At 38.3% G+C, this 25870-nt stretch overlaps 2 protein-coding genes and 1 pseudogene across 2 annotated transcripts; 1 reads left to right on the top strand and 2 right to left on the bottom strand.

Annotated features, from left to right (window-relative positions):
• Nucleotides 1-205: 205 nt before the first annotated feature.
• Nucleotides 206-1085, top strand: LOC116144427 (transcription factor TCP11). The gene has a single exon (XM_031429881.1). It carries the CDS (start codon nt 345-347, stop codon nt 963-965), a length of 621 nt encoding a protein of 206 aa, XP_031285741.1. The 5' UTR covers nt 206-344; the 3' UTR covers nt 966-1085.
• A 2485-nt stretch (nt 1086-3570) lies between these two features.
• On the bottom strand, nt 3571-8104 carry LOC116144451 (RNA polymerase sigma factor sigF, chloroplastic-like). Its single transcript, XM_031429892.1, has 9 exons — nt 8077-8104; nt 7236-7387; nt 6958-7082; nt 6670-6864; nt 6312-6567; nt 6006-6236; nt 4912-5052; nt 4539-4739; nt 3571-3858 (listed from the first exon to the last, which is right to left on the bottom strand). The coding sequence occupies exons 1-9, from the start codon at nt 8102-8104 to the stop codon at nt 3571-3573; spliced, it is 1617 nt and encodes a 538-aa protein (XP_031285752.1).
• A 912-nt stretch (nt 8105-9016) lies between these two features.
• Nucleotides 9017-25870, bottom strand: part of LOC116144406 — a 31654-nt pseudogene continuing 14800 nt past the window's right edge.

Below are 25870 nucleotides of genomic sequence, written 5' to 3'. Positions count from 1 at the left end.
GGGAATTGGTCCGTACGCACTTTATGGTGAGACTGAAATACCAAAATGTCAAATGGCATCAACCTCACAGGGATTCTCCACGTCTACATTCGGGCCCCACTAACTCTACCATCTGATTGGTAGGCCCCATTCCAAAGTTTGATACCTCTCACTTTTTAACACGTCAGCTAAATAAGACCCCACAACTCACTCTCCATCTTAAATAGCCCCCACCTCTTCTTTGTGAGGTTAATCGAATCCTCAAAAAACACCCTCTTCCTCTTCTCTCTCCCTTGTTCTCTTTTTTCTCGAACCCTAAATTTTCTCCTCCATTTTTATTTCTTTGTTTTGGTTTTAAACCCTAAATGGCCTCAGACATCCCACTTCATACCCAACAAAAGCTTAATCTTTCCACCACCACTACCACCAACGCTACCACCACCACTTCTGTTGCGAACCATTCGCCACCCAAGAACCAACTGGCCCATCCACGGAAACGCGCCCTTTCCACCACTGCCTCAAGGGACCGCCATACCAAGGTCAACGGCCGGGGCCGCCGTGTACGGATGCCGGCCCTCTGTGCGGCTAGGATCTTCCAGCTGACCCGAGAACTCGGCCACCGTTCCGACGGGGAGACTATTGAGTGGCTCCTACGCCAGGCGGAGCCCTCCATTATCGCCGCGACGGGAACCGGAACAGTTCCTGCTATCGCCGTATCGGCTTCCACGGCGGGGCCGGCACCTATTTCATCGTCGCCGCCGTCGGTGCCGTGTCGGGTTCAACCCGTCAGCTCTGCGGCCCCGGGGATGTTCGTTGCGGCCCCACCCCCGAGCTGTCGGCTGGACTTGTGCCAGCCCTTGGGATTACAGTATGCTGGAAATGGGTATCGGCACATGCCGTTCACGGCTCTTCTGTTGCAGCCTGCCGTGGCGGAGGAAGCGGAGGAGAGGAGACGGCAAGAGGAGATGATCGGAGAACGTCAATAAATAGATATTAGAGAAAAGTAGATGTAGTTTACAGATAAACAGTAACATGGGTTTTATTGCTTTTGGGCTTAGTGCAGTTGTACTGTTCAGTCTCTCTCTGTCTTTCTCCTCTTATGGGGTTTCTCGTCTATTATGTTTTGTAGGTAAAGGCTTTAGTAAGAAGAAAGATGTAAAAATTTAAAATTTTAGTAGCAATGGAGATGGGTTCCTTTTTAAAAGCGAGAGTTTGTTTCGAGTGGTTGAGATAAAGGAGAAAATAGGACCATCATTTAAGAATAATTTGAAACTTGAGAGGAATATAATATGTGCAGTGGGGAGTTGAGGAATGCAAATGGCAGTGATGCTTCTTTCGCCGATGATGGCGATATGGCTGCATTCACAAACCCGGATTCATCCGTGGCCATATTTAATTAGAATTCGATTAGGAACTTCATTAAGAAATCCGATTTCGTTTCTAATTTTACTAGAGATATTTGGTTAAGTTTTATCACTGTACCGATACGTAATCTTCTTCAGGTGCACCTGATTGCAGCTTTTTACTTTTTAGCAATGTTCTGAAAATAGGACCGGCTCAAGACTTCGGTTACGATTTGACCGGTTGATTGGTCGGTTAGACCGTATACTGTAAAGAAATTTTAGTCCCCAAGTGTTTAAAATTCATCAAAAACACCCCAAAATAATTACGTATGACTCCCTTAAGGTTTGAAATCTATCCAAAATACCTTTGTCGCACGAAGAGACTGGTGAGTGATGACGACTGTAACGAGCGACAGCTAATCGAAGTTTGGAATGATGGGACTTTTGATGTATAGGTTCTATGGTGGTGCCAGGGAGTTCTATTGATGTCAGACTTTTTCATAATCAAGAAAGAAGGTCACGATTGTGTGAACAATGGTGGATGATGATCGACGGCCAATCAAAGTTTGGAATGATGGGGTTTTTTATGTAGAGGTGTTGATGAATTTTATGGTAGTGTTAGGGAGTTCTAACAACGTTGGAATCAAGAAGGAACTCTGATGGTTGTCTGAACGATAGGTGGATGGCGAGCGACGGAAGGCTGGACGACGACCATTGAAAATGGATTGGTTTTGTCGTAAAGATGTCGTTAAGTCTTATGGTAAGGTTATCTCCCTCGAACGATGCCAGAATCCGATGAGATTGACTCGCGATTGGACCGCGATTCAGCATTGTTCCGACGGTCCAACCACGACTCTATCCGATTTGATTAAGAATACCGGTTTTCAGGGAAAACTAGACTGGAGATGACGCTGATTCCCGGTCAAACCAATCCGATTTTCAGAACACTGCTTTTTAGTCTTGTCCTTTACCCAGTTCGCCTATGTCCACCATACTGAATTGTCCTTGATATTCCTTGGGATAAAAAACAGGACAAATTTCATCAAGAATTTTACCAGAAAAAGCTACAAATGTCGTGTACAAGAGCCCTACCAAGCCTCGAAAAGGCATCTTGCGTTAAACAAAAAAAAAAAAAAAAAAAAANATGGAAGCTCTTTTGTTTTATACAACACGCGAGCTTCGTGTTTGCATAAGACATTAAGACTTCTGACCCATATGGAGTTTTTTATTTTCTTTTTCTTTTACCGAGAAAGATCATCTTTTCCTTTTGCTTGTAAAATGAAATTAAACCCTTCTGTTTGTCTTTCACCAAAAAAAAAAAAAAAAATACTACAGAATATCAGCTTTGGCTCGATTAGAATCTGTCTCAGAATGATTACAGATTAGAGATTTCTCTTCTTCATTTTTCATCAGTGTTTTAAAACCCAGCCGGCTTGTTGATCCGGCTTTTCAACGGGTTCGGTTACCAATTTTCTCATTCACCAAAATCCCTAAAAATTGGGATGATAATTGATGCACAACTGAAGCTCAGAATGTTGAGGCTTTAGAAAAGGAAGGACTAGTGAGTGCAATGGTGACGACGGAGGTAATTTCTGGTGAGCGAATCGATCCGAAATCGAAAAAAACTGACGACAACAACAACCCATTTTTGCTAGCGATTGGCTATGCAAACAAGGGTGGGTGAGATGGCTTTGGTCAAGAGGCTGAGGGGAGAATTTTCGTGATGATGGAGAGGATTGTTGACGTCGATGGTGGTAAGATCTAACTTAGGTTGTCGAAGTTGGTGTTAGTGAGATTTGACCAAAATCGAACCAATTTCGACCGGATCTTGAGTAGATTTTATGGGAAATTGGCTCAGAGATGATTGGAATTGCATTTAGTGTATCGCCGCCGCCAAACAATTAACTGTCGCTTTGTATTTAGAGTTTGTTTGCTAAATTTCAAACTTGTATGGACTTAACATAATTTTTAGGGGTGTATTTGCTGAAGTTGAAACTTTTTGACGCCTGGTTTGATCAACCAATCAAACTGGGTAAACCGGCCAACCCAAGATCTGGCAACTTTGCCTAGTTTCACCCTGGGTTATTTATTAAAACATTGATTTTCATGCGTGGAAAAAAATGTTACAATGTTTCATCCTTGAAGCACTTGAAACGCTGTCGTAAGCTAGTTCATATGCAAAATACAAGACCTTCAAGCCTAAAGTCACTTTATAAATAAAAGGAACAATATAGCTTCGTTTATATATCTAAACAAGTAAATCTGCATATCCAGCTAGTCCTTCACTGCCAAGGGACTGTTTAAGCCTGTATATAGCTCGGTTCTCCAGTTGCCGAACTCTTTCCTTGGATAATCCAAACATGCTCCCGATGTCAGACAGTGATTTCGGTTTCCCATCTTCAATGCCAAATCTTAGCCTGATTATTCGTCTTTCTTTGGGGTTTAGAACGTTTAGAAGGTTGCGCACATGCTGCCTCATCAATTGCTTTGCCACACTAATGTTTGGGATCTCAATCCCAGTGTCTGCAGTTATCTCCTGCATATTACAAGAGATTGTTATGATACTGATTTCTTTAACCTGAGAAAGTACAGAACATTTATGCAAACAATAACTTTAAGAAAGATTAAGAAAGATATCATAAACCAAAATTGGCCAAATCTCCATCTGTAATAACTTTGATATTCCAGTAGCCACTAGTCTTAGCAGTCCTCACTCAGATCAATAATGACGAGAATTCATATATAGAAGAAAAGGTATTAGAGCATATACTATACCAGCACTTGAATAATTGTCCAATCCAAATATATATACATACAGATAGTAATATTATGATCCTTTTAGACTGAGTAAAACATGTTTGAAACAGTCCTCTGAATCAAATAACACAACTCCAAATGTTTGCTAAGTGCTTTCCTCGTCAATATATTTGAGAAAACTTTTTTAACAAATTTCTGCTAGTCTAGATCATTAAGTGGCTGAAATCGATTTCTCAAACATTACAACAATTTTGCAAATATATGCCAACCTACATAGCAATTTTCCAAATACCCAAGTATGTATATACTCATCAGACTCCTATCTTGTTTGCTCACAAATCAGTTGCAAATACCATGTAATGGAAACAGAAGTTGTAGGGATCAAGGAAAGAAGACTTTCTTTTTAAAAAAAATCCTCATCTTGCATAGTCAGATGGAAATTTTGGCAAGCACCATTACCTGAAAAGTAGTATCTTGGTCTGCCCAAACAGGCTGTTGCATGGAGAGTGGCATTCTTGTGAAAAATAACAAGTTATCCAACTTCTCAACTGTAATTCCAACACGTATCGCCAATTCTTCTTTATTCGGACAATGATTTCCTTCTTGAATGCATAATCTTTTTGCTTCCAGTACCTTGCTCAGGAGGGTATATACATGCTCCTGCAAATAATAAAAAAATTCTGTCACAGGTATCAAAGCCCTGTTTGCATACATAAGAAAAAATATATGTCCAACAACTTTGATGGATTTGAACCCATCCAAGTCTTTCCAAAGGAACACCAATAAACCAATACACATTTATGGATTAAAGAGAAAAGGCAATTGTCATTACCGGCAACCGGATTGTCCTAGAATGTTGAAATATCGCCTTCCTAATTGTTTGCCTTATCCACCAGTATGCATAGCTGGCAAATCGGCAACCTGCATCGGGTTTGAACCTCTCAACACTCTTCATAAGACCCATACTCCCCTCCTAAAATAGTTTAACAAAAGAAACAGAATTATATTAGTTAACTTCTGAACAAAATTATTCCGTTCTTTTGTATCCAGAGATGTTTCTGATAGAATTTTATTTTTGATGGTCATGAAGTTCACAAAAATTAATAACCTAGGTTTCAATTTCTTTTCCTGTTCTTTGCAATCAAGAATAAAAATGTTAATGTGACAGATTAATAATTGATAATATGATCATTTGGTTTTCTAAGAACAAAATATAATGGTACCCCAGTTTGTAGGAAAACTCATGCAAGAGACAGAGCTCGAATATCCAAAACAATATTAGGGAAGCATCCTAAAATTCATCTAGTCAGTTTGAAGGAACTCTTAACCCCAAACCTGAACACCCCCTTCATCTATCTATACATATATAGGTACACTAGGATCAAGAGCCCCACTTTTTTTACACAAGTTTTGACACAATTTTAGAGTTGTTAGACTGATACATTTAAATGATTAAGAGGGCATTTAAATTGCCATGTCCAAGGTGCTTTAATTATGCAAGTTGCATGGACTCTCAACTTTCAAAGTGCCTTGATCCTAAGACTCAAACTTGTGTCAAATTTTATGTCACAAAAGTGGTGTTCATGAGCCCCGCTATATATATATATATATATATATATATATAACAAACCATAAGGATTTAAACCCTTTTTCTTCTGTTCCCACAGGACCTGCTAGCAGCCATCAGATTTTAAGCTTTCTACAAAAGTGATCCACATTCACTTTCTTACTCTGATCAATGATATTGAAATAAACTAAAAAACCACAAGGCTCCAAACCTTTTATCTACTTTTATCTCAGGACCTGCTAGCAGCCATCAAATTATAAGCTTTCTACTAAAGTGATCCAGAGTCACATGCTTACTCTGATCAATGATATTGAACAAAACTAAAGGCAATTTCCAATATTAAATGTCTTCTGATTAACCTGCAATAGGTCCTGAAGGATGAGACCACGGCCTTGATATTGTTTGGCAACATGAACAACCAAGCGTAAATTTGCATTGATCAACTTCTCTCTGCTGTTATTACCAGACTGAAGTTCTGACTGCAAGTCCCGACAATTAAGCTCAACAGCATCAGCCCATTCAATCAAGGTGGGTTCACGACCAAACTGAGATTCAAGCTTACTCTTCACCTTCTCCAATCTCATCAAATTCTGTTACATTTCTCATAAATAAGACCATCTGGAAATTAATCATTTACTACAAAGAAAAAAGGAGTTAGAAAACACCTGTATTTGAGCAACGCACTCAGATTCTTCTTTCACAGTCAAAAGTTGTCTTGTTTCGGGACCCCACAAGAACAATCGGAGAGGATCATTAGGATTAAACCCTTCACTTAACTTTTTCTGCACATCTGACTTTTTAGACCTATAAGTTTCAGGAACCATAACTTGTGGTTTAGAAACCCTCCTTTTCTTTGACCGTCTCTCCAAACGCCGGGTTGACCGAACGGTTTTCACCTCGTTGAGAGGAAAATTTGATGAACTAGTAGAGCCAAATTAAGAATCTTAGTCCTCAGAGAAATTGACCTCAAAATAATAGCAAAGTAACAGAGAAACATGCCCGTAAACACTTAATAACAAGTACCTGGTTGAAATTATATCATCAGATTCAGCTCCATTTAACTTGGGGTTCTCAGCTAATGAGGCTGCTTCTTTCGATGCTGACAAAGCCTTCCTAGCAAGGGCAACTGCATTAAATGGTTCAAACTCCTCAGTGTTACTTGTACTAGACTGCATAGTTGACAAGGAATTATTTACCCCTGTTTGTCCAGGTCGCAATCTGCAAGAGAAATTACAGAACCACATAACATCCAGTTCAGAGGCAAAATTGCAACCAGAAGAAACAAAAATTAAATATTTCCATTCATCTTACAAATTCCATAAACCAGGCAAGTGAAGCAATTGGTGCTCAAAGTCCTGCACTAATTGATCCAAGTTGCTGGAGTTCTCTTCAAGAACTGAGGCCCCAGTCTCCAACTGCCTCCTATCCATAGTTGGCTGCAATGGAGCAGAAGTAAGGCAAACAATGATGATACATGAAGTAGAAAAACAAACAAGTTGTCAACCATGTGAAGGAAAAGAAAAGATGCATTGCTATACCTAAATATTTCTAACTCAAAATGCATTCATATATAGACAAGAATGTCTAACCATAGACGTTTTGTCTTCCTTAGACATGTGTAAGATCGGCCTATATTCATCGCGCTGCTCTTGTAAAAGAACTGATGTAGGAAAATGTCGAGCTACTGTAAAAGTTGGAACAGAAGACATTGTGGGGGCAGCTTGCTCATGAAGCTTCAGAACTGCAGTAATACGCACACAACCGTGCAGGGTGTTATTTAAAAAATTAATTAATTATAAAAAAAAAAAAAAAAATACAGAATAGATCACCATAAATCTTTAACAAACTAAGTGAATATCAAATATTTATTAAAAAGTCGTACAAATTAATAACAATTAACCAGATACCAGCATTTCCTTCTAATTTCAAGCATTAAACAAAGATGTAGCACAAGAACATGAAACCTCTGAATCACCGATAAAAGATATGTGTATTTCTATACCTCCNTAAAGGTATTTCTTTTATTTTAATTATGGAAGATGATCAAGTATCACTTTTTGTTAAGTAATTTTTGAACCTAAAAAACAATGTTTTAAAACCCAACCTAGGGTAAAACCCGACAAAGTTTTCGGTCCCGGGTTGACCGGTTTAACATGTTTGAATGGCGATTAAACAGGCTGACAAATAATTTTAAAATTTAGCAAATACACCCTTAAAAATTTGTTAAGTCCCTATAGGTTTAAAATTTAGCAAACACAACCCAAATACAAATCAGTTAGCGACTGGTTGGTGGTGGCAACACCTCAAATGGAACCTCAATCGTCCCTTGAGTCTATTCCCCCGAACATCTACCCAAGATCTGGTCGATATCGGTTTGATTTCGGCCAAATCTTATCGACTTCAACTTCAGCATTCCAGGCTATATCTCACCAGCGCCGGCGTTGACAACCCTCCCCATTACCTCAAAAATACTCCCTTCTTCCTCCCAACAAAAACCCACCTCACCCGACCCCTGTTAGCCTTGCCAATTGCCAGCAAGAGCCGATTGTTGTCGCCACAAGTTTTTTTTTTCGATTTTTGACTAATTTATTCATCGAAAATCAACTATGTCACTACCATTGCAACCAAACATGCCAACCTTTAATTGTTCATCGATCATCATCCCAAATTCTAGGTTTTGGTAAATTGGAAAAATGTAAACCTGACCCGATGAAGCTTTTGGGTCCTAGTTAAATCAGCTGAGCCAGGCCGAGTTTTAAAACATTGCTAAAAAGTGTTTTGTCTAAAAAAGAAAAAAAAGATGTTATCACTCAAATATATTTTTATTTTAAACTCGAAAAAAAAAAAACAAGTTATATTTATATCAATAAACATATACTTTTATTGTTTAAACTTATCTATTTATGAACAAAATTGTGCACAAATTTTGGTCGGACAAATGTAATATTTATCAAAGCGGGAATAGACCGATAACTTTTTTAGGACATATTTTCTAAAACGTCATTTAAAAATAATAAAAAATGTCTCTTGCGTGATAAAATGTAATTTGTGTCAATTTTTTTTTTTTAATTTATAAATTAAATGTCTTCTAAATAATAATACCCTTAAAATAAAACGAAAAGAAAATCCAGAGAGTACTTTTACCTATTAAAACTAAACATTATAATATAAATAGAAAAAGTGTTTTTAGCTATTTTGACAGTAAGAAAAGTACTTCCAAACTCACTATAAAATAAACCTTAGAGGTGATTCTATAGATGAAGAAATTACATGAGATCAGCAGAAATTACAGTGCTCTATAGATGAAGAAGATGTAAACTTAGCTTACTACACAACTCCATTTATTTTTTCTTTTTTGATGAAATTATACAAATTCTACAGACAACAACAATACAGAATTTTCACAAATAACTATTACACTGATTCAGCGAAGAATCTTTTGTATTACTATTTACTACAGGCTTCACCAAAACTCACTGCATTTTGCATCTCCTTACAAGAATTGTTTTTTACACTCTCTGGACTAATCATCAAGAGGAATCCAAGTTTATAATTTCTCTATTCTCTTCTTATTAGTTCTTCAAAAGTTCATCTGCATTTAGCACATCAAAGCTCTTGCATTCAGCAAGTCCTTACGAGTTTCGGTCTCCATTTCTGAGTCAAACAATTACATTCCCCAGTTCTTGATTCCATTTTGGCTCTCTTATTTTTTGTTTTAGAGTCGCGGGAAGTTTCCATAGATGTCAAATTCCTCAAGGGTAATTGAGGACTACCAGTTTCTGTTGGTCCCTCGATAATTTTAGTCACCAGTTCCAATACCTCACTCATCTTTGGGCGTGCCTTTGGGTTTCTGACCAAGCATCGGTTGGCTATAGTTGCAAGTTTGTGGACTGACCTGAGAGAGTATTTACCTTCAAGCCTGGGGTCCAATATTTGTCGAAATTTTTTGGCGTCAGATAAGTATGGCTTTACCCATTCCAATAGTTTCTGCTCACTCTTGGGACGGTTTCGATCTACGGGACGCCTTCCTGTGATTAGTTCGTAAAGGAAGACGCCATAGCTCCATACGTCACTCCTGGCCGCCAGACGACCAGTTTGGACATATTCAGGAGCTGCATATCCCAAGGTACCTACAACCTGAAGAGATCAATGTTTAAGCAAATTCAACTGGAAGAAGAAACAGAAAAGTAGCTAATATTCTGTTTCTATAGCAGGCATTTGGAATTTGGATAGCATAAACTAGATGAAAGAATAATCATAATATAGAACCTAAGAACCAATGATTTGTTTCTCATATAGTCATATTACACAATTTAAACCTATTCTGTTTTGTAATATATTCGAGGGTGAATTAGGAATGTCCATAACCTATTATGTTTTGTAAAATACTACCTTTGCTAGTTTATTTCTGCAACTGACCATTGAAAGACATAATATCTAAAATGTTAATGCTCAAACCTAAATACGCATATCTTCTATTCTCTGTTTTTATCATCAAAAACATGGTTATGCACTATGGACATACCGCTGTCGAAACATGGGTGAATCCTTCTGAAGGACCTAATCTTGCCATTCCAAAATCTGATAGTTTTGCATTCCAATTCTCGTCAAGAAGGATATTTGAAGATTTGAAATCTCTGACAATGATCTGTAATAGATACAACAGAATAAAAATAAGACAATAAGTTGTAAAGTAGCCTGTTCTTGGATAAGCTGCACTTAAATCACAGTTTTAACTTTTCATTAAAAGACCACCCAGGAAGCATCCAATGCACTACTACAAATCTTCTCACAAAACCTTAAACATGTTGAAGTATCAAAAGCATAAATACCTGAAATCATTTCCATGTAGATATTTTAAACCACGAGCAGCATCTTGGGCAATTTTCAATCTCATGGCCCATGGAAGAGTTGTCCTCTGATCGAGGGAATAATGCTGATCCACACTTCCATTAGCCATAAATTCATACACTAGAAGCCGCTGGGCTCCCCTTTCATCGTCCTCAGCACAGTATCCCACCAATTTTACAAGGTTTGGATGCTCGACAACCCCTAGAATTCACCTCTGTCACCCTTCCTTGTGTCCCTGTCACCAATAGCTAAAACCTTAGTTCTAACAAAAAAAAAAAAAAAAAAAAAAAAAAAGAAGATATCAACTAAAATAAGCATCTTATTTCAAAATGTCCAGCATCTGTGATAGGCTTGAAATAATGTTTTCCAGCATAACTACAGTATCGAAGCTTTAACAAAACCGTACGTATAATAACAATTCTAGCAGACAAGAAAAAATAGAGATGATTCCAAGTCATTAGAAGAAACAAAACCATAGAAGAGAAGAGTGGGGGCAAAACACATGTTTTATATGCATTACTAGATTTATAGACTGACTGAAAAGAATCGATCATACCATATATTATCTGAGACCTGATGAATTTATTCATTACACCTCCAAATTGAATTGCGATTTATTTTTGCAGTCCTTCTACAGCAAGAATGTAGCATCATTGAATCATAAGATATGAAGTGATAATCCTACTTAGCAACAACCTTAAACATCTGAACTTGAAGCAACTTATGCACATCAACAACTTAAAATAAATGGCTTCTTACTTTTAAGTGCTTTTACAGTAAGTGCAAACAAGTGAACATCTAAAACATTAGCAATAACAAAAAAAACTAAAGGCAATAAATCTTATAATATAAAAAGAACCCTTGCCTGCGTCCCTCTTCTTCCAGCTGTTTCACTGCAACTTCAATTCTTTGAGATGGATCCTCCGAATTCTTGTCAACCCTTTATAAACGCAACCGACCCACCTTCGCCAACCATAACAGAGCGACTAAAATTCTTAGTGGCTGACTTCGCTCAGCTATGGTGAACACTGAAGATTACTGGGTTCTGAGACGTCGGAAAGGAGGGCCTTCTTGTGGACTCAGTGCTGAGGGCGATACATTTTGTGAATTTAACTCAGCCCCATTACAGTATGCAAAATCCAAGGACCGCATTGAAACTCCTGACTTTGGGGTCCTTGGAGAGATGGTTTCATCTCTCTTGTCTCTATTACCGAATTGGAAACACTTCATGTCCTTAAAAAATCAAAACGCAGAAATTTCCTGACTGCAGATCGGATTCAAATGAGAAACAAACTCAAGCAAACAAACCAATCTAAAATTCAGTATCAAAATCACAAACACACTGAAAGAATGCATAAATGGTGAGAATTGACTACAGTAATTGTTCAAATACAAGAAACCAAAATCTAACTCTAAGTTCCATAGATAAAGCCTTCAATCATTTCTTTACATGATTATAGTTTTTTTCAGTCTAAAGTCAAACATATGAAACCAAGAAACTAAAATGTTGAGTTTATTTATATATCTCTGGCAACAATCTAGAAACTTTCTGCAAATATCATCACCAAAAGAGAACTTACAATTACCAATCTTGACAGATGGTTTGCAAAAACTCGTTTCCTTAACAAAGTTCCAATTTGATGAAGTAAGAGAGAAAAAATAGTTATAATCACGGGAATCAAAGGGTCTTTAAAGGTAAATTATGATCTTGAGATAAAAGTCCATACACGGCAACTGGAATACCAATGCGAGTCAGCCAGTCAACCCCACAGCCCCCATTTTTGTATAAATTTCTTTTGTTTTATTTATTGTTAAATAAAATCTATATAATTTCCCTTTTTATAACGCAAAAATCCTACATTGCTCAAGAGTCGCCATTTTAATTTAGTTAAAAAAAGGTGGTCAATTTTGAGAGCAATGTGAGACTCTTACAAAAAATTTACGTCAAAGACTCAGAACTGAATTTAGATAAATTTGGGATTTGGGTCCCAAGAAAATTGGATTGATTTGGATAAACTTAGAATAAAAGAAACATTCAATAACTTAATATAGCTTAAATTATCTTTATATTAAATGTGACCTATGGTATTGGCTCCAATAATTATATGATTTAGAGATCAGATTTTTTTTTTTTGGAATTTTTTTTTTTTTTTGGTTCACATCTATCTTTATAAATGTGATCGATAGTTATTAACTACAATTATATGATTTCGTAAATCATACCTTTTATTTTTTGATGATTAGCAAACCAGTTTATACGCATCTCAGCTAATCTTTTAGTTTTGAAGTTGATAATCGGATAAATCTCCTCAGTAACCACCTATATTAATAATTCAAGTGATTCAACTCAAAATCTCTTGAATAATATACTAAATAGTCTTAATTGACTGTTGGTTTATTCATGATAGTTAGTAGATTAGATTTTCTCATATCACTTTTATGCATTAATTATGATACCACGTCTAGGTATCACCGCAGTATCATGATAAAAAAAATGTATCTTAAAGGTGGCAATATTAAAAAAAAAATATATATATCAAATATCTAGCGTATCAACCATATAAAGCCACTTATTCTGATTTTTATTCTCATATATGCTAAGATACATGTATTTACTTGTATTACTATCTCAGTAATATTACTAGAATGTCATAATTTTATTTGTCATATTAAAAAAAAAAAAAAAAAAATCCTAACCCTTATCTATTTATCAATATAAATTTTAGTTTACCAGTAAGTTTAACATAAAATGTATGGAGTTTAATATTGTTGGTATGTTTTAGCTAAGGTGATAAAAATTGAGAAAGACAAATTCATATAATATTATCATGATCTTTTGAATCAGTCCCACCCATAAAATTATAATTGTTAAAGAAGAAGCTGAAAATCCGGATGTGAAAGGGCCATGTGGATCGTAGAAAGGTGGGACGAAGACAGGACAAGTAAGACCACGTGGAATGGAGAGTTGAAAAGTCTTGATTCGTGAAGATTACGAAGGAGTAAGTCAAGATGGTCTTATGTAAAGAATTTTGAACCATTAACAAGCTTTGACTCCTTCTTCACTTTCATTTATTAGAGCAAATCACATGTTACCACCGAGGTTTAGCAAAATCCAAAATTACCCCCTGGTTTAATTTACTCTAAATTCAACCCTTAAACTAACACTGTTAATTATAATAGAGTTCTAACATAGATACAGAATGGCTATTACCAAACTTCCTCCTATTGGACAGTAAATCCACATAAAGAATTCACGTCAGGTCGAAATATACACTACTCTCCAGCTTGTGTGTCAACCAGAAAGGTTTTTTTCACATGTAAGACTACAAAAAGATTACTTCACTAGTAAGATTTAAAGCTATGATGTCATTGACCACGTGTCACATTGCATGAGTGTTACTTCACACTTAGCTTAAAAATGTAACACTATAAAAAGGGGTCTCCCACTCACATTTGGGGGGAATGGAAAAGAATCTCATACACTTTGTATTAGTGAGAAACCTTGCAGAGGGCAATATCGTAACAGTGGATGTAGAAATTGCTTATTGCTTCTGAACCACTTTAAAAAATCTTCTTGTCCTTTTTTATGTTGCTTCACTTTCCCGTCTTTTAGTTCGTTATTCTTTACGCTTTTTTTTTTTAATTTATAAATCCAACACTAAGTAACTTTATATTTGGTCTTCCAAGGACCCTGAGTGAATCCCACACACAAGATTCACATACTTCTCGTTGGTGTGAAAATTTGCATGAAACACCTCCCTCTTCATCTTCATCGTCTCGATTTTACTGCTAATGGCGCACGTAGCAGGCGATGCCCCTCGCATTCTTGGCCACTTTTCAGTTGATCTTCTGTTGTCCAAAATCTATTCCGTGACCACCTTTTGAACCCTCCCAAACTCCTCTATAATACCATAGCTCCATTACCCACCATCACTCCCCCATTAGTCGGATTTTACAATTTTCATTCCACCACTTCCAAGCCAAATTCCAGCCAAACCTAACCTCTAAATCCGTCTAACCACCACCAAAAGACTCCTAGCCTCTCTACTACAAAACCCCAACAATTCGACCAACGCGCTCACCATTCGTAGTCGGCCAACCCTAGGGTTCCCTTGTGGTGTAGTTGTGTTTGGGTTGTAACTGGGCAAAATTTGGAGTTTTTTTTTTTTTTTTTTTTTTTTTTTTTTTTTTTTTTTTTTTTTTTTTTTTTTTTTTTTTTTTTTTTTTTTGGTGAAATTGGTTTTAGTTGTGGAGATTTTGAAGCTTAGGGGACTTGTTTGTGTGTTTTTTCTAGCCTTTTCCACTTCCTTTGGCATCGTTTTCTTCTTTTTCAACTGATGCACACAAGGTGTTCGCTGAATTGCCCTAGTGAATAGTCGAACACCCATCAAGCAATCAACTTCAATCAATAGCCAAAAAAACTCCAAACAAAAACTCTTACAAAAATCACTCCCAAACAACTTTAAAATTCAGATGGAACAGTCGAAAATTGGCCGAGAAACAGTGAGTTTGTGTGAAAGTGCAAAGGTCGTTGGCCTACGATTTGAGGGTGCACCGGGGTGGAAAAGAGAGGGGGTTTTGGTGAGGGTGATGTGAGGATTCAGATGGAAGTGTTCAGGGAGTTCAATGGTGCCACAATCTGGCCAGAAACAGTGGTCAAATTGGTGAAGATGAAAGATGGGTGAAAATTGGTTATTTTGACACTTTTACCCTTCAACTATTAAAATAAAAGAAACGGTGTTAGTTCAATGATGATAAATACAGCCGAGGGTATCAACTTAAGATTTCACTAAACCTCGGGTGGAAACATGTAGTTTGCTCTATTTATTATTATTTACATCACATTACACTCATTATCACCATCATTATTTCTTTCATTCATTCAATTAATTAAATTTTATTTGGTCGGTTTAATATTAAGATTTGAATGAGTCGGACCGACAATTCAGGAGAGTTAAATTGAAAAGAGTACAGGTCATTCACTCATTGACTGTCTCTTAGTATGATCACTGACCCTTCTCGTACTCATGTCGTTTCATATTATTCTTTTCTTTTCTTTTTTTTTTAATTAAAAATTTTGTATCAATTTAACAATCAATAAAACTCACTGCAATTGGGAATCTAAGTTTATACTTTCCGTATTTTCTTCTTGTTAGTTCTTCAAAAGTTTTAACAGCAAGAATCTATGATGGCAGCTTTATGCAAATCAACATAGAAATTAGAAACTCACTGCATTTAACACATCAAACCTCTTACATTCATCAAGTAAGTTTCGGCCTCCACTTCCATGGCAACCTCCAGTTTTTTATTCCATAATGGTTTTCTTATTTTTTGTTTTATTGTCGTAAGAAGTTTCCATAGACGTCCAACTCCTCAAGGGTAGTTGAGGACTACCAGTTTCTTTTGATTCCTCCACAATTTTAGTCACCATTTCGAATACCTCACTCTTCGGGAGGCACCTCAAGTCGTCGACCAAGCATAGGGCGGCTATCCTTACAAGTTTTTCGACTAACTTAAGGGGACATTTAAGTCGTAATTTCAAACCTAGGTCCAACATTCGTCGAAAATTATCGTATAAGTATGGCGTTACGCCTTTAACCTTCGTTATCCTTACCCATTCCAATATTTTCTGCTAATTCTTGGGATCGTGTTGATCTATAAAAAACCTGTGATTAGTTCAAAAAGGAAGACGCCATAGCTCCATACATCACTCTTGGCTGACACATGACCATTTCGGACATATTCAAGAGCTGCATATCCCACGGTACCTACAACCTGATGAGATGAAAAGTTGAGCAAATTCAACCAGAAGATATATAAAAGCAAGGCATTTGAACAGCATAAACCTATTCTGTTCTGTGAAATATTCAAAGGTGAATTTGGAATGTACATAACCTAGTGTTATGTGTGATTTTCCATCAAGCTCGGAATATTGCGAGGTTATAGCCCGATCCAGAACTAGCTCGACTCCACTGATTGTTTGACTCAACATAAGCTCAGCTCTAGCTCGACTCAACACAAGCTAGCCACAAACAATCCATGCGATCGTTCAACCAATTCCCATATAACTTCATATCCCAGATATCTCTGGAGGAATCAGATTGACAACAATTTTTGCACTATCACAACACCCAATCACGAGAATATCGGAGTTGTATTTAAATTTAATTGTAATCCCTTTATTTTCTCTCTTTCCCTTGTACAAACTCTGTATATAAGCCCCCTCAAATGATGATGAAGGGGTTGGAAAATATTCCTAGAATTACTATTGTAAGCTCTCATAGCAAATACAAAAAACAGTGGACGTAGGCTCAAGAGTTCATCTCACCGAACCACTTTAAAATTCTTTTTGCCATTTACTTTACTACATTCATTATTCATTCATTGTTGGTTATACGTAATCATGCACACACCAGTATCAACATTCTAGCACTAGAGGAAAAGCATAAACCTCTGCCAACATCTCAGAAAGTTAACAGCCATAACAATTAAATCAATCCAGGCCCATAATGGTGCGTACAAGATCAAAAACCACCACCGGAAACCACGACAATGTGGAGACCACCCATCAGGAGGTGCAACAAGATGTCGCTGGGCGTCGACCACCAATGCCGCCAACTCGACAGGCCGCGAATAACCGAAGGCAGGTATGTTAAACCCCAAAAATTGCCAACTGGTGGAGATGATCAAAACCATGGTTGCACAGGCGGTGCAATAGAACGTGGCTGAGCTGAGAAATCAACAACCAACTGCCCAAAACCTTGACCAGGCACTCTTCACTGATATCACCCTAACGGGTCAGAATTCAACTGGTGACCAATCCGGCTCATCGACGCCAAGGGGCAACCGACACCCTCGACATCATAGAGTACACTCTGCTCACGAGAGTGAATCCCGCGGGCAAACTAACCCCGCGAGGTGGCCAGAGAAATAACCAATAGGTGAAAGCGATGGCAATGGTCACCCACGAGACGCTCGACCTACTCGGCGATATCCCTAGCGTTAGCGTGCCGATCTTAACCTGCGCCTAAGACAAGCTCGATCCTCGCAAGCTCACAAGACGAGTAATGTGAGCCAATTTGGCAATGACCGACGTTCCGGTTATAACCGACATCATGAGCAACGCACTGACAAACATGATAGCACTTATCGACCAAGCCATCATGACTCAACTTTGTGCATCAATGTGCGTAATGGCGGGGGTTTACAAGCAATAGATTTCCGAACTCACTTGTTCGAGGTAAGGTTTAACAAAGCCAACCAGGGCAATCACAACGAGGACTTGGATCATGTGCAGAAAATGCTTGACTATCTAAGAGCCTGCCAGAATGACGCAGTAGAAGAAATAGTGAGTTCCCCCTTCACTGAAGAAGTTCGCTAGGCCCCACTTCCACAAAGATTAAGGGCACTAGAAAGTAAGTTCAATGGAAAAGGAGACCCTAGAGACCACCTCGGCAATTTCAATGACCTATTGGAGCTGCACCAAGTCTGTGACTTGGCGAAGTATCGCTGCTTTGCGGTCACATTGGTAAGGGATGCCAAGAGGTGGTACAAAAAACTCAAGGCGAACTCCATCAGTTATTGGCAATAATTCTCTTCGATGTACTTGTAGTAATTTCAAGCAAGGGGATAGTTCACAATGCTGCTCAGTTACTTGAACAATATTCATCAGGAGAGAGACAAAACACTAACCTTGTATTTAACAAGGTTCTAGAATGAGCAAGTAAAGGTCGTGAATGCACTCGAAGAGTCAATCTAGACTTTGCTAATTGCAGGCGTCAGGCCAAACACGGAGCTATGGAAAGAGCTCCAAAGTGAAGATCACGTGAGCCTAGCAAAGTTTTATTAGATGGCCACGAAAAGCCCCGGATAGGCGACAAGATCGCCCATCGGATAAGCAGAGGGACCAAGACCACAATGATAGGGACCGAAACAGGTCCTAAAAAAGACAAAAAAATAGATAATTGTGGGGACAGACAACCTTTCCCGCGGTCTGCAGAATATACCTCCCTCACACAAGACATAGCTCACATCTACAAAGTCTCCCATGAGACGAAGAGACTGCTTGCTCCAAAAAGAATGAGGGAAGCATTGGACAGAAGAGATTAGCAAAAATATTGTCGATACCACTAGGACATCGGGCACAACACCAACGAGTGTTGGGCTTTGAAGAATGTCATTGAAGACTTGATACGAAGGGGCTACCTAAAGGAATTTGTTAAAGAGGCACCAACTCACGAAAATATCGGCGAGCAAAATTACTAGGTCCTCCGGCCAATGCCAACAATGATGTCCTGGTGGGTATGATCTACGGGGGCCTCAACATAGCAAGAAGCTTAAGGCCCACCCGCAAGCAATATGCTCAAGAGGCCATAACAGATTTGATCCCTCGAGTAATGAGCTGTGAACAGAAGTCGCCAAAGCAGCCTAGATAGGAGAGCGAGGTGGTACGATTCACTGTTGAAGAATGCGAAGAATCCCCTCACCATAATCATGATGCAATCGTAATCGCGGTCAAGATCGGTAATGCCAAAGTGCTAAGGTTGATGGTCGATAATGAAAGTGCAGCTAACATCATCTCTTTGGGAGTTTTCCAAGAAATGAAGTTCACGGAAAGGGACTTGAGGGCGTGTCCTTCGTCACTCTATGGATTCGTCGGGGATAGCCTGGTCCCTAAGGGAACGATCGACCTTCCTGTGACTCTAGGGGTAGAACCTAAAATCAAGACAGTAATGACTGAATTCTTAGTGATAAACTGCCCAACCATGTACAACGTCATCCTTGGAAGGCCGATCTTGGATGATTTGAGCACAATCACATCAGTGCGCTGCCAAGCAATGAGGTTCCCAACTCTCGTAAGAGTCGCGATGATCAAGAGCTGCAGAAAAAGAATCTTGAGAATGTTACAACCGGGCCATAAATGTTGCACTAAAATAGCCACTCTCGAGGACAATGGTTATTATAGAATCTGAGCCGCACCCCGGACCTCTTAAGGATACCATAGATCCTCGCATCCATATAGATTAGCCCACAACAGATGAAAGAGTTGTGAGAAACATGTGTTAGCGAGGAAGATCCAACTCGCATACTGAAGATCGGCGGAAGCCTAAGCAAAGAAATGGTCGATAATCTAGTGGTGTTTCTGAAGAAAAACCTCGACGTGTTTGCATAGGTGCATGCAGGTATGGTGGGGATCAGCCCCGAGGTAATATGCCACAGGTTGAACATCAACCCAAAAGCTCAGCTAATAAGACAGAAAAGAAGGACTATAGATGCAGGGCGTTCTAAAACGCTCAAAGATGCAGTTGGCAAACTCTTGAACGTCAACTTCATTAGAGAAGTGAAGTACCTGGATTGGCTCGCCAACCTAGTCCTGGTTAAGAAGTCAAATGGCAAGTGGCGGATTTGCGTCAACTTCACAGATTTGAATAAAGTTTGTCCCAAAGATAGCTTTTCGCTGCCATAGATTGACCAGTTAGTAGATGCGACAGTTGGAAATGCACTACTCAGTTTTATGGATGCATTCGCGGGATATAACTAAATCCTGATGTATCAGCCCGATGAAGAGCATACCTCCTTTATCACTGACCGTGAGATTTATTGTTACAGGGTTATGCCGTTTGGCTTGAAGAATGCTAGGGCGACTTACCAGCACTTAGTGACCAAGATGTTCGCTGACCAAATTGACAAAACTCTAGAGGTGTACATCGACGACATGCTTGTCAAATCAAAGGTCGTTAAAAGCCACATTGAGCATCTGGGGGAAATGTTTGACATCCTCAGAAAATACATAATGAAGCTCAATCCCCTAAAATGTGCTTTCAGAGTAAGCTTGGGAAAATTCTTGGGGTTCCTTGTATATCAATCGGGTGTTGAAGCCAACTCGGAGGATTCAAGCTCTTCTAGACATGAAAAGCCCGACCAGCATAAGGTAGGTACAGAGCTTGACAAGGCGTGTGGCCACACTTAGCAGGTTTGTTTCCCGAGCCATAGACATATGTTTCCTATTCTTTGAGAACTTAAAGAGGAAGAAAGGTTTCAAGTGGACGGAGGAGTGTGAGAGAGCCTTCCAAGAGCTGAAGAAACATATGGGATAACCTCCTTTGTTATCAAAACCTGTCCAGGGTGAGCCATTGCTGCTATATTTGTTGGTATCAAACTATCAGTGCGACATTGGTACGTGAAGAAGAAGGAGTGCAATGGCCGGTATAATATGTGAGCAAAAGGCTGCATGACGCGGAGACAAGATACCCTGAAATAGAGAAGCTCGCCTATGCCTTTATCATTACTGCCAGAAAGCAGCGACCTTATTTTCAGGCGCGTTCCATTCATGTGCTGACAAACTTTCCATTTAGGAAAATAATGCAAAAGTCCAAGGCATCAGGTAGATTGATCCAGTGGACGATGGAAATGAGTCAGCATGATATTAGGTACATCCTAAGAACAACAATCAAAGGTCAGGCTTTGATGGATTTCATATTAGAATTCTCTTATTAGCTAGAAGGGGAAATAAACCCGTCATGGGCAAATACCTTAGGAGAAATCGAGTAGCAAAAGCCAAAGCTCGACGACCAGTGACAGTGGACTCTGTATGTGGATGACTCCTCAAACAAGAAGGGTGTAAAAGCGAGGCTCTTGCTTGAAAGTCCTGAAGGAAACCCAATCAGAGACATAGTAAGGTTCGGGTTCGTCGCCTCCAACAATGAGGCTGAGTACGAGGCATTGCTTGTAGGGATCCGCCTCGCAAAGGAAATGGGGGTAGAATCTATCAAAATTTACAATGATTCATAGCTCTTAGTCTACCAAATCATCGAGGAGTACTAGGTGAAGGAAGATAGAATGGCATCTTACCTCCAGCTGGTGAAGTCTGAGCTTGAGCAATTTAGATCTTCACGGTTCTTCAGATCCAAAGGGAGAAGAATTTGGTTGCTGATGCTTTAGCCCTCCTGGCCTCTACAATGAGCCAAGAAAAAGCTGATTCGATACCAGTTAAGTCCCTTTCAAGTCCAAGCATCTCTACTCCACAAGAACCAGTCCTAGCGACGAGTCGGAGATACAGTTGGATGGAGGTAATCATTGTCTACCTAAGGGATGGAAGACTACCAGAAGGAAGAAATGAAGCCAAAACACTCCGTGCAAAGTCAGCTCGATACACGTTTATCAATGACAAGTTGTATAAGTGTGGGTTCAATGTACCGCTATTGCGGTGTATCGACCATGAGGATGCGGACTATGTTCTGAGGAAGATCTATGAGCGCATTTGTGGGAACCATGCAGGAGGCAAATCTCTAGCATACAAAGTGTTTCGTCAAGGTTATTACTGGCCAACAGTTTTTGATGATACAGTAGACTAAGTGCATAGATGCGACAGATGCTAGAGGTTTGTAGATGCTCCACGAGCTTTGCCTCAAGAATTAACTACGTTGACAAGCCCCTGTGTAAACCTCGTGTCATTATTCGGATGCCCTAAGGTATGAAATTATACCCTTACAAGTAATTTTCTTTTCTGAAAGGAAGGGTAAAATGGTCATTTTGCATGCATTTCGAGATGTGGCCATTGTAAAGTGTATGGGGTGATGTCATTGAAGAGAAATGAGGGTAGAATGGTCATAAAGTAGATTGATAGGGTTAAATGGCTTAAACGGTAACCAATGGTATAATGGTCATTTCACACAAATCGATATGAATTAAGTATTCATAAAAGTGCACTAAGGGTAAATTAGTCATTTACCTAGTGGGATTGCTTAATCATTAAGTGTTTAAAAGAAGTCAAATGACATTAAATGAGTGCTAATCATTATGTTGTGGTGGAAATGACCAAAACACCCTTATATGAAAAATTTATGCCAAATGACCCTTATATCTAACTTTTAATGACCAATCACAATAGAGTAGTAATAAAATAAAGTATCTATAGGGTTTTAAGAGAGGGGAGTCAGCCTTGTACACCCCAAATGCATTATCTTCTTCTTCCTCACTCAAATCCACCATTAAAGCCACTAATCCAAGCATTTTTTTTTCAAATTTTCTTAGGATTTCAAGCAATTTCTTGAAGGAGATCAAGATACACCTTAAGGAGATTCAATTTGAAGGGTTAAGGTAATCCCTAAAACCCTAGCTTGATGAGTTTTAATGTATTAAAACAATTTCATGAGTGTTAATGCTTGTTATAGGTGAAGGTGTTTATTTGGACCTCCCTTTTAAAGTATGTTATCAACACCTAGGGTTAGTGAACCTTAATTTTTTTTTTTTATGTTAATTTGATGTATGAAGTTATGGTTTGTTTATGTATTGTTTGAATTGGTGTTGGTTGAGGTTTGCATTGGAAAAGGAGGAGGATTTTGCCACTTAAGAGATTTGTAGTTGGTAGTTGGACGATGGTTGGCACTAGTTTGAATGTTAAGGGAGGGTTTATGTGACTTTTATGACTTGGTTTGTGTTTGGGAAATGCTTGAATGATAATTGAATAATGGGCATGCAAAAGAATGTGGCATCCACCTTCCAAATAAAAAATTCCAAATTTCTTTGGAAATTCGGTTAGGGCACCAAATAAATCTTATGGCCTAACATGAACAAGAATGGTAAAAGACACATGGTGAAATTCCTTATGTATCATGAAATTTTGAGCAAAATAAGAAAATGAGAAATATTAAGAAAATATTCATGAAAAGGAATTTCGCTCAATTGACTAAAGATTTATGAAAGTGGTCATGGGTATATGCTAGATGAATGAACGTTATGAATGAGCGTGTCCATAAGTAGCTATAAATGACATGTATGATGAATGCATATGTATTGTTTATGTATACTCAAGGGAGATGTTATCCCTTATGAATGCATTCTAAATGATAACGTATATAGCCTAGTTTAGTTGACTTATGGAGGGTTTATGAAATTTTAAAGAAAGGTTTCCATATGTCTCTTAAGGCATAAGGCCAAGATCAGAGTAATGGTATATGAGTTCCATGAGTCTCTTGAGGCGTAAGGCCAAGACCAGAGTAATGGTATATGAGTTCTATGAGTCTCTTGAGGTGTGAAACCAAGATCAGAGAAATTGAAATTTATAGAAACCATGAGTCATTTGAGGCAGTAACCAAGAACAAGGTAATGGTTCAAATGAATCTGATTAGTTCGTAAAGATAAACGAAATGTCAAATACCTAAATAAAAGAAATAGGCATGTCATGTTTGAGAATGTTGCATGAGTCATATGTGTTTAGTGTTTTAGGATGTTTTAAATATACTATGACTTATGTGTATAAGAAAGTCAATGTGAATATCATGACTATGATTTATGACATTGACAATGAATAACATGTTGTGAATTTACAAACGTTATGTATGTGTAAGAAATCCATGAAAGTTAGAATAGCCATATCCCCTTACTGAGCAATTAGCGCTCACCCTATGATGTTTATATGTTTTACAGGTAAGGCTTAAGGCATGAAGTTGGGAGAGGATTCCAAGAGACGCTAAGAGCATGAAGGGATGTTTTAATGATGACTATTGAATGGTTTTGCTAGTATTTAGTGAAATAATTTTATTCATATTTCATAATTTAGTAAATATGTCCATGTTCTATAATGGAGTAAATATGTTTGTGTTAATTAAGGAAATCAAATTGCTAGTAAAGTTTGTAAAAGTGTGTATGTTCTAGTAATTATTACTATAGATTTCATAACAAGAAAGGAAACTATATTATTTGACGTGTACAATGAATTTATTATAGTTTAGAAATAAAAAAAAAAGTTTTTAAATTACAGGTTTACTCTTTAAATAGGCGTGCGTTTTCTAGGTTCTTAATGGCCAACGGATACTTAGAGAATACCCGGCTATGGAGGGGTTTTACACCCTGGCCATTTGCAATCTGGGGCATCGACCTGATCGGCCCATTGCTTCAAGGAAAAAGAAGCGTTAAGTTCACAGTGGTTGTTGTGTGCTACTTCACCAAGTGGGCAAAAGTCGAGCCTTTAGCCACCATCACGTCGAACAAGCTAAAAGGTTTCATCTACAAAAACATCATTTGTAGGTTCGGAATGCCCCACACTATAATAACCGACAACAAAAAATAGTTCGACAGTGAGGACTTCAGATCTTTTTGCGAACGACTTGGTATTAAGAAGAGCTTCGCTGCTATTTATCGGCCTCAAGCCAACGATCAAGTAGAGACTGTAAACAAATTCATCAAACACACCATTAAAAAGAAACTCGATGCCTTGAAGGGAAGATGGGTCGAAGAATTGCCCAAAGTCTTGTGGTCTTACAGAACAACAACCAGAAGCTTAATAGGAGAAACCTCGTTCCCTTTATCATAAGGGTCATATGGGTGTGAAGCAATAGCCCTGGTTGAAATGGGGATCAGTTCGTTCTGAAGGGAAGTTTTCAACAAGGAAACAAATGAAGACCTTCTTCGCCTAAGGCTAGACCTAATCGAAGAGCATCAGGCCAAGTCTCAGTTAAGGCTCATCTCGTATAAGTAGCGAGCTAGACGATACTTTAACACCAAAGTAAAAGAAAAGACTTTGAAGTGGGTGATCTAGTTCTTAGAAAGGTCGTCTAGGGTACTCAAAACCCGAACTTAGGGGCACTTGGGCTCAAATGGGAAGGTCCATTTAGGATTTCCGAAAAGCTCGCGCTAGGAAACTTCCACCTGGAACGCCTCAACGGCAAAGCAGTATTTCAAGCCTGGAACACCGAGCATTTGCGAACGTATTACTAATGAACAGCTCGGGTTCTACTCATGTTTTATTTAATCATTCATTGTAAGGCTGTTTATGGCCAAAATATCCTATCAATAAAAGAGGTATTATTCATAATTTTTTTTTTTGTTCACCATTTTTATTTTTGTTTAGCATTTATCATGCATTGCTTCAAAAATTATGACCTACGCGATACATCTAAAAAATAAACTCAAAGTCAAGAGTCTAGAAAAAGACAGCTTATCTCAATAAGCCACGCAAAAATCCAACTCTATAAGGGTGGAATACCTCAAATCGACGAAGTTATACTTGGAAAAATTCAAGAAAAACACATCAAGGGAAATCGGCCCTAAGCCGACGACCAAAACTCGAGACGGACAATAGATCTGAATTCGAAGTGTTGCATAAGATTTCCTCGCATATATTCGAAAAGCTCCTTAAGAAGCGAGTTACGCATAACTTGGAGCAAATTCATATTTTTTATGACAAGTCCAATTAGGATGATTGAAATGACTCTGCAGGAATATAAAAAATTGCTCGATGGGAATATACTAAAATATCTTCTATTCATAATGCAATTCAGTTACAAATTTAACAAAAAAAAAAAAAAAAAAAAAAGATATAATGATTTTTTCAGGCGGGTGGAGGAGTAGGGGCATCATCTTTGACTAGACC

Source organism: Pistacia vera, unplaced genomic scaffold (assembly GCF_008641045.1).
Source record: "Pistacia vera cultivar Batoury unplaced genomic scaffold, PisVer_v2 Contig445, whole genome shotgun sequence".
NCBI lineage: Eukaryota > Viridiplantae > Streptophyta > Magnoliopsida > Sapindales > Anacardiaceae > Pistacia > Pistacia vera.
The sequence above is the reverse complement of the archived record's forward strand: the minus strand, read 5'-3'. Positions and strand labels throughout refer to the sequence as shown.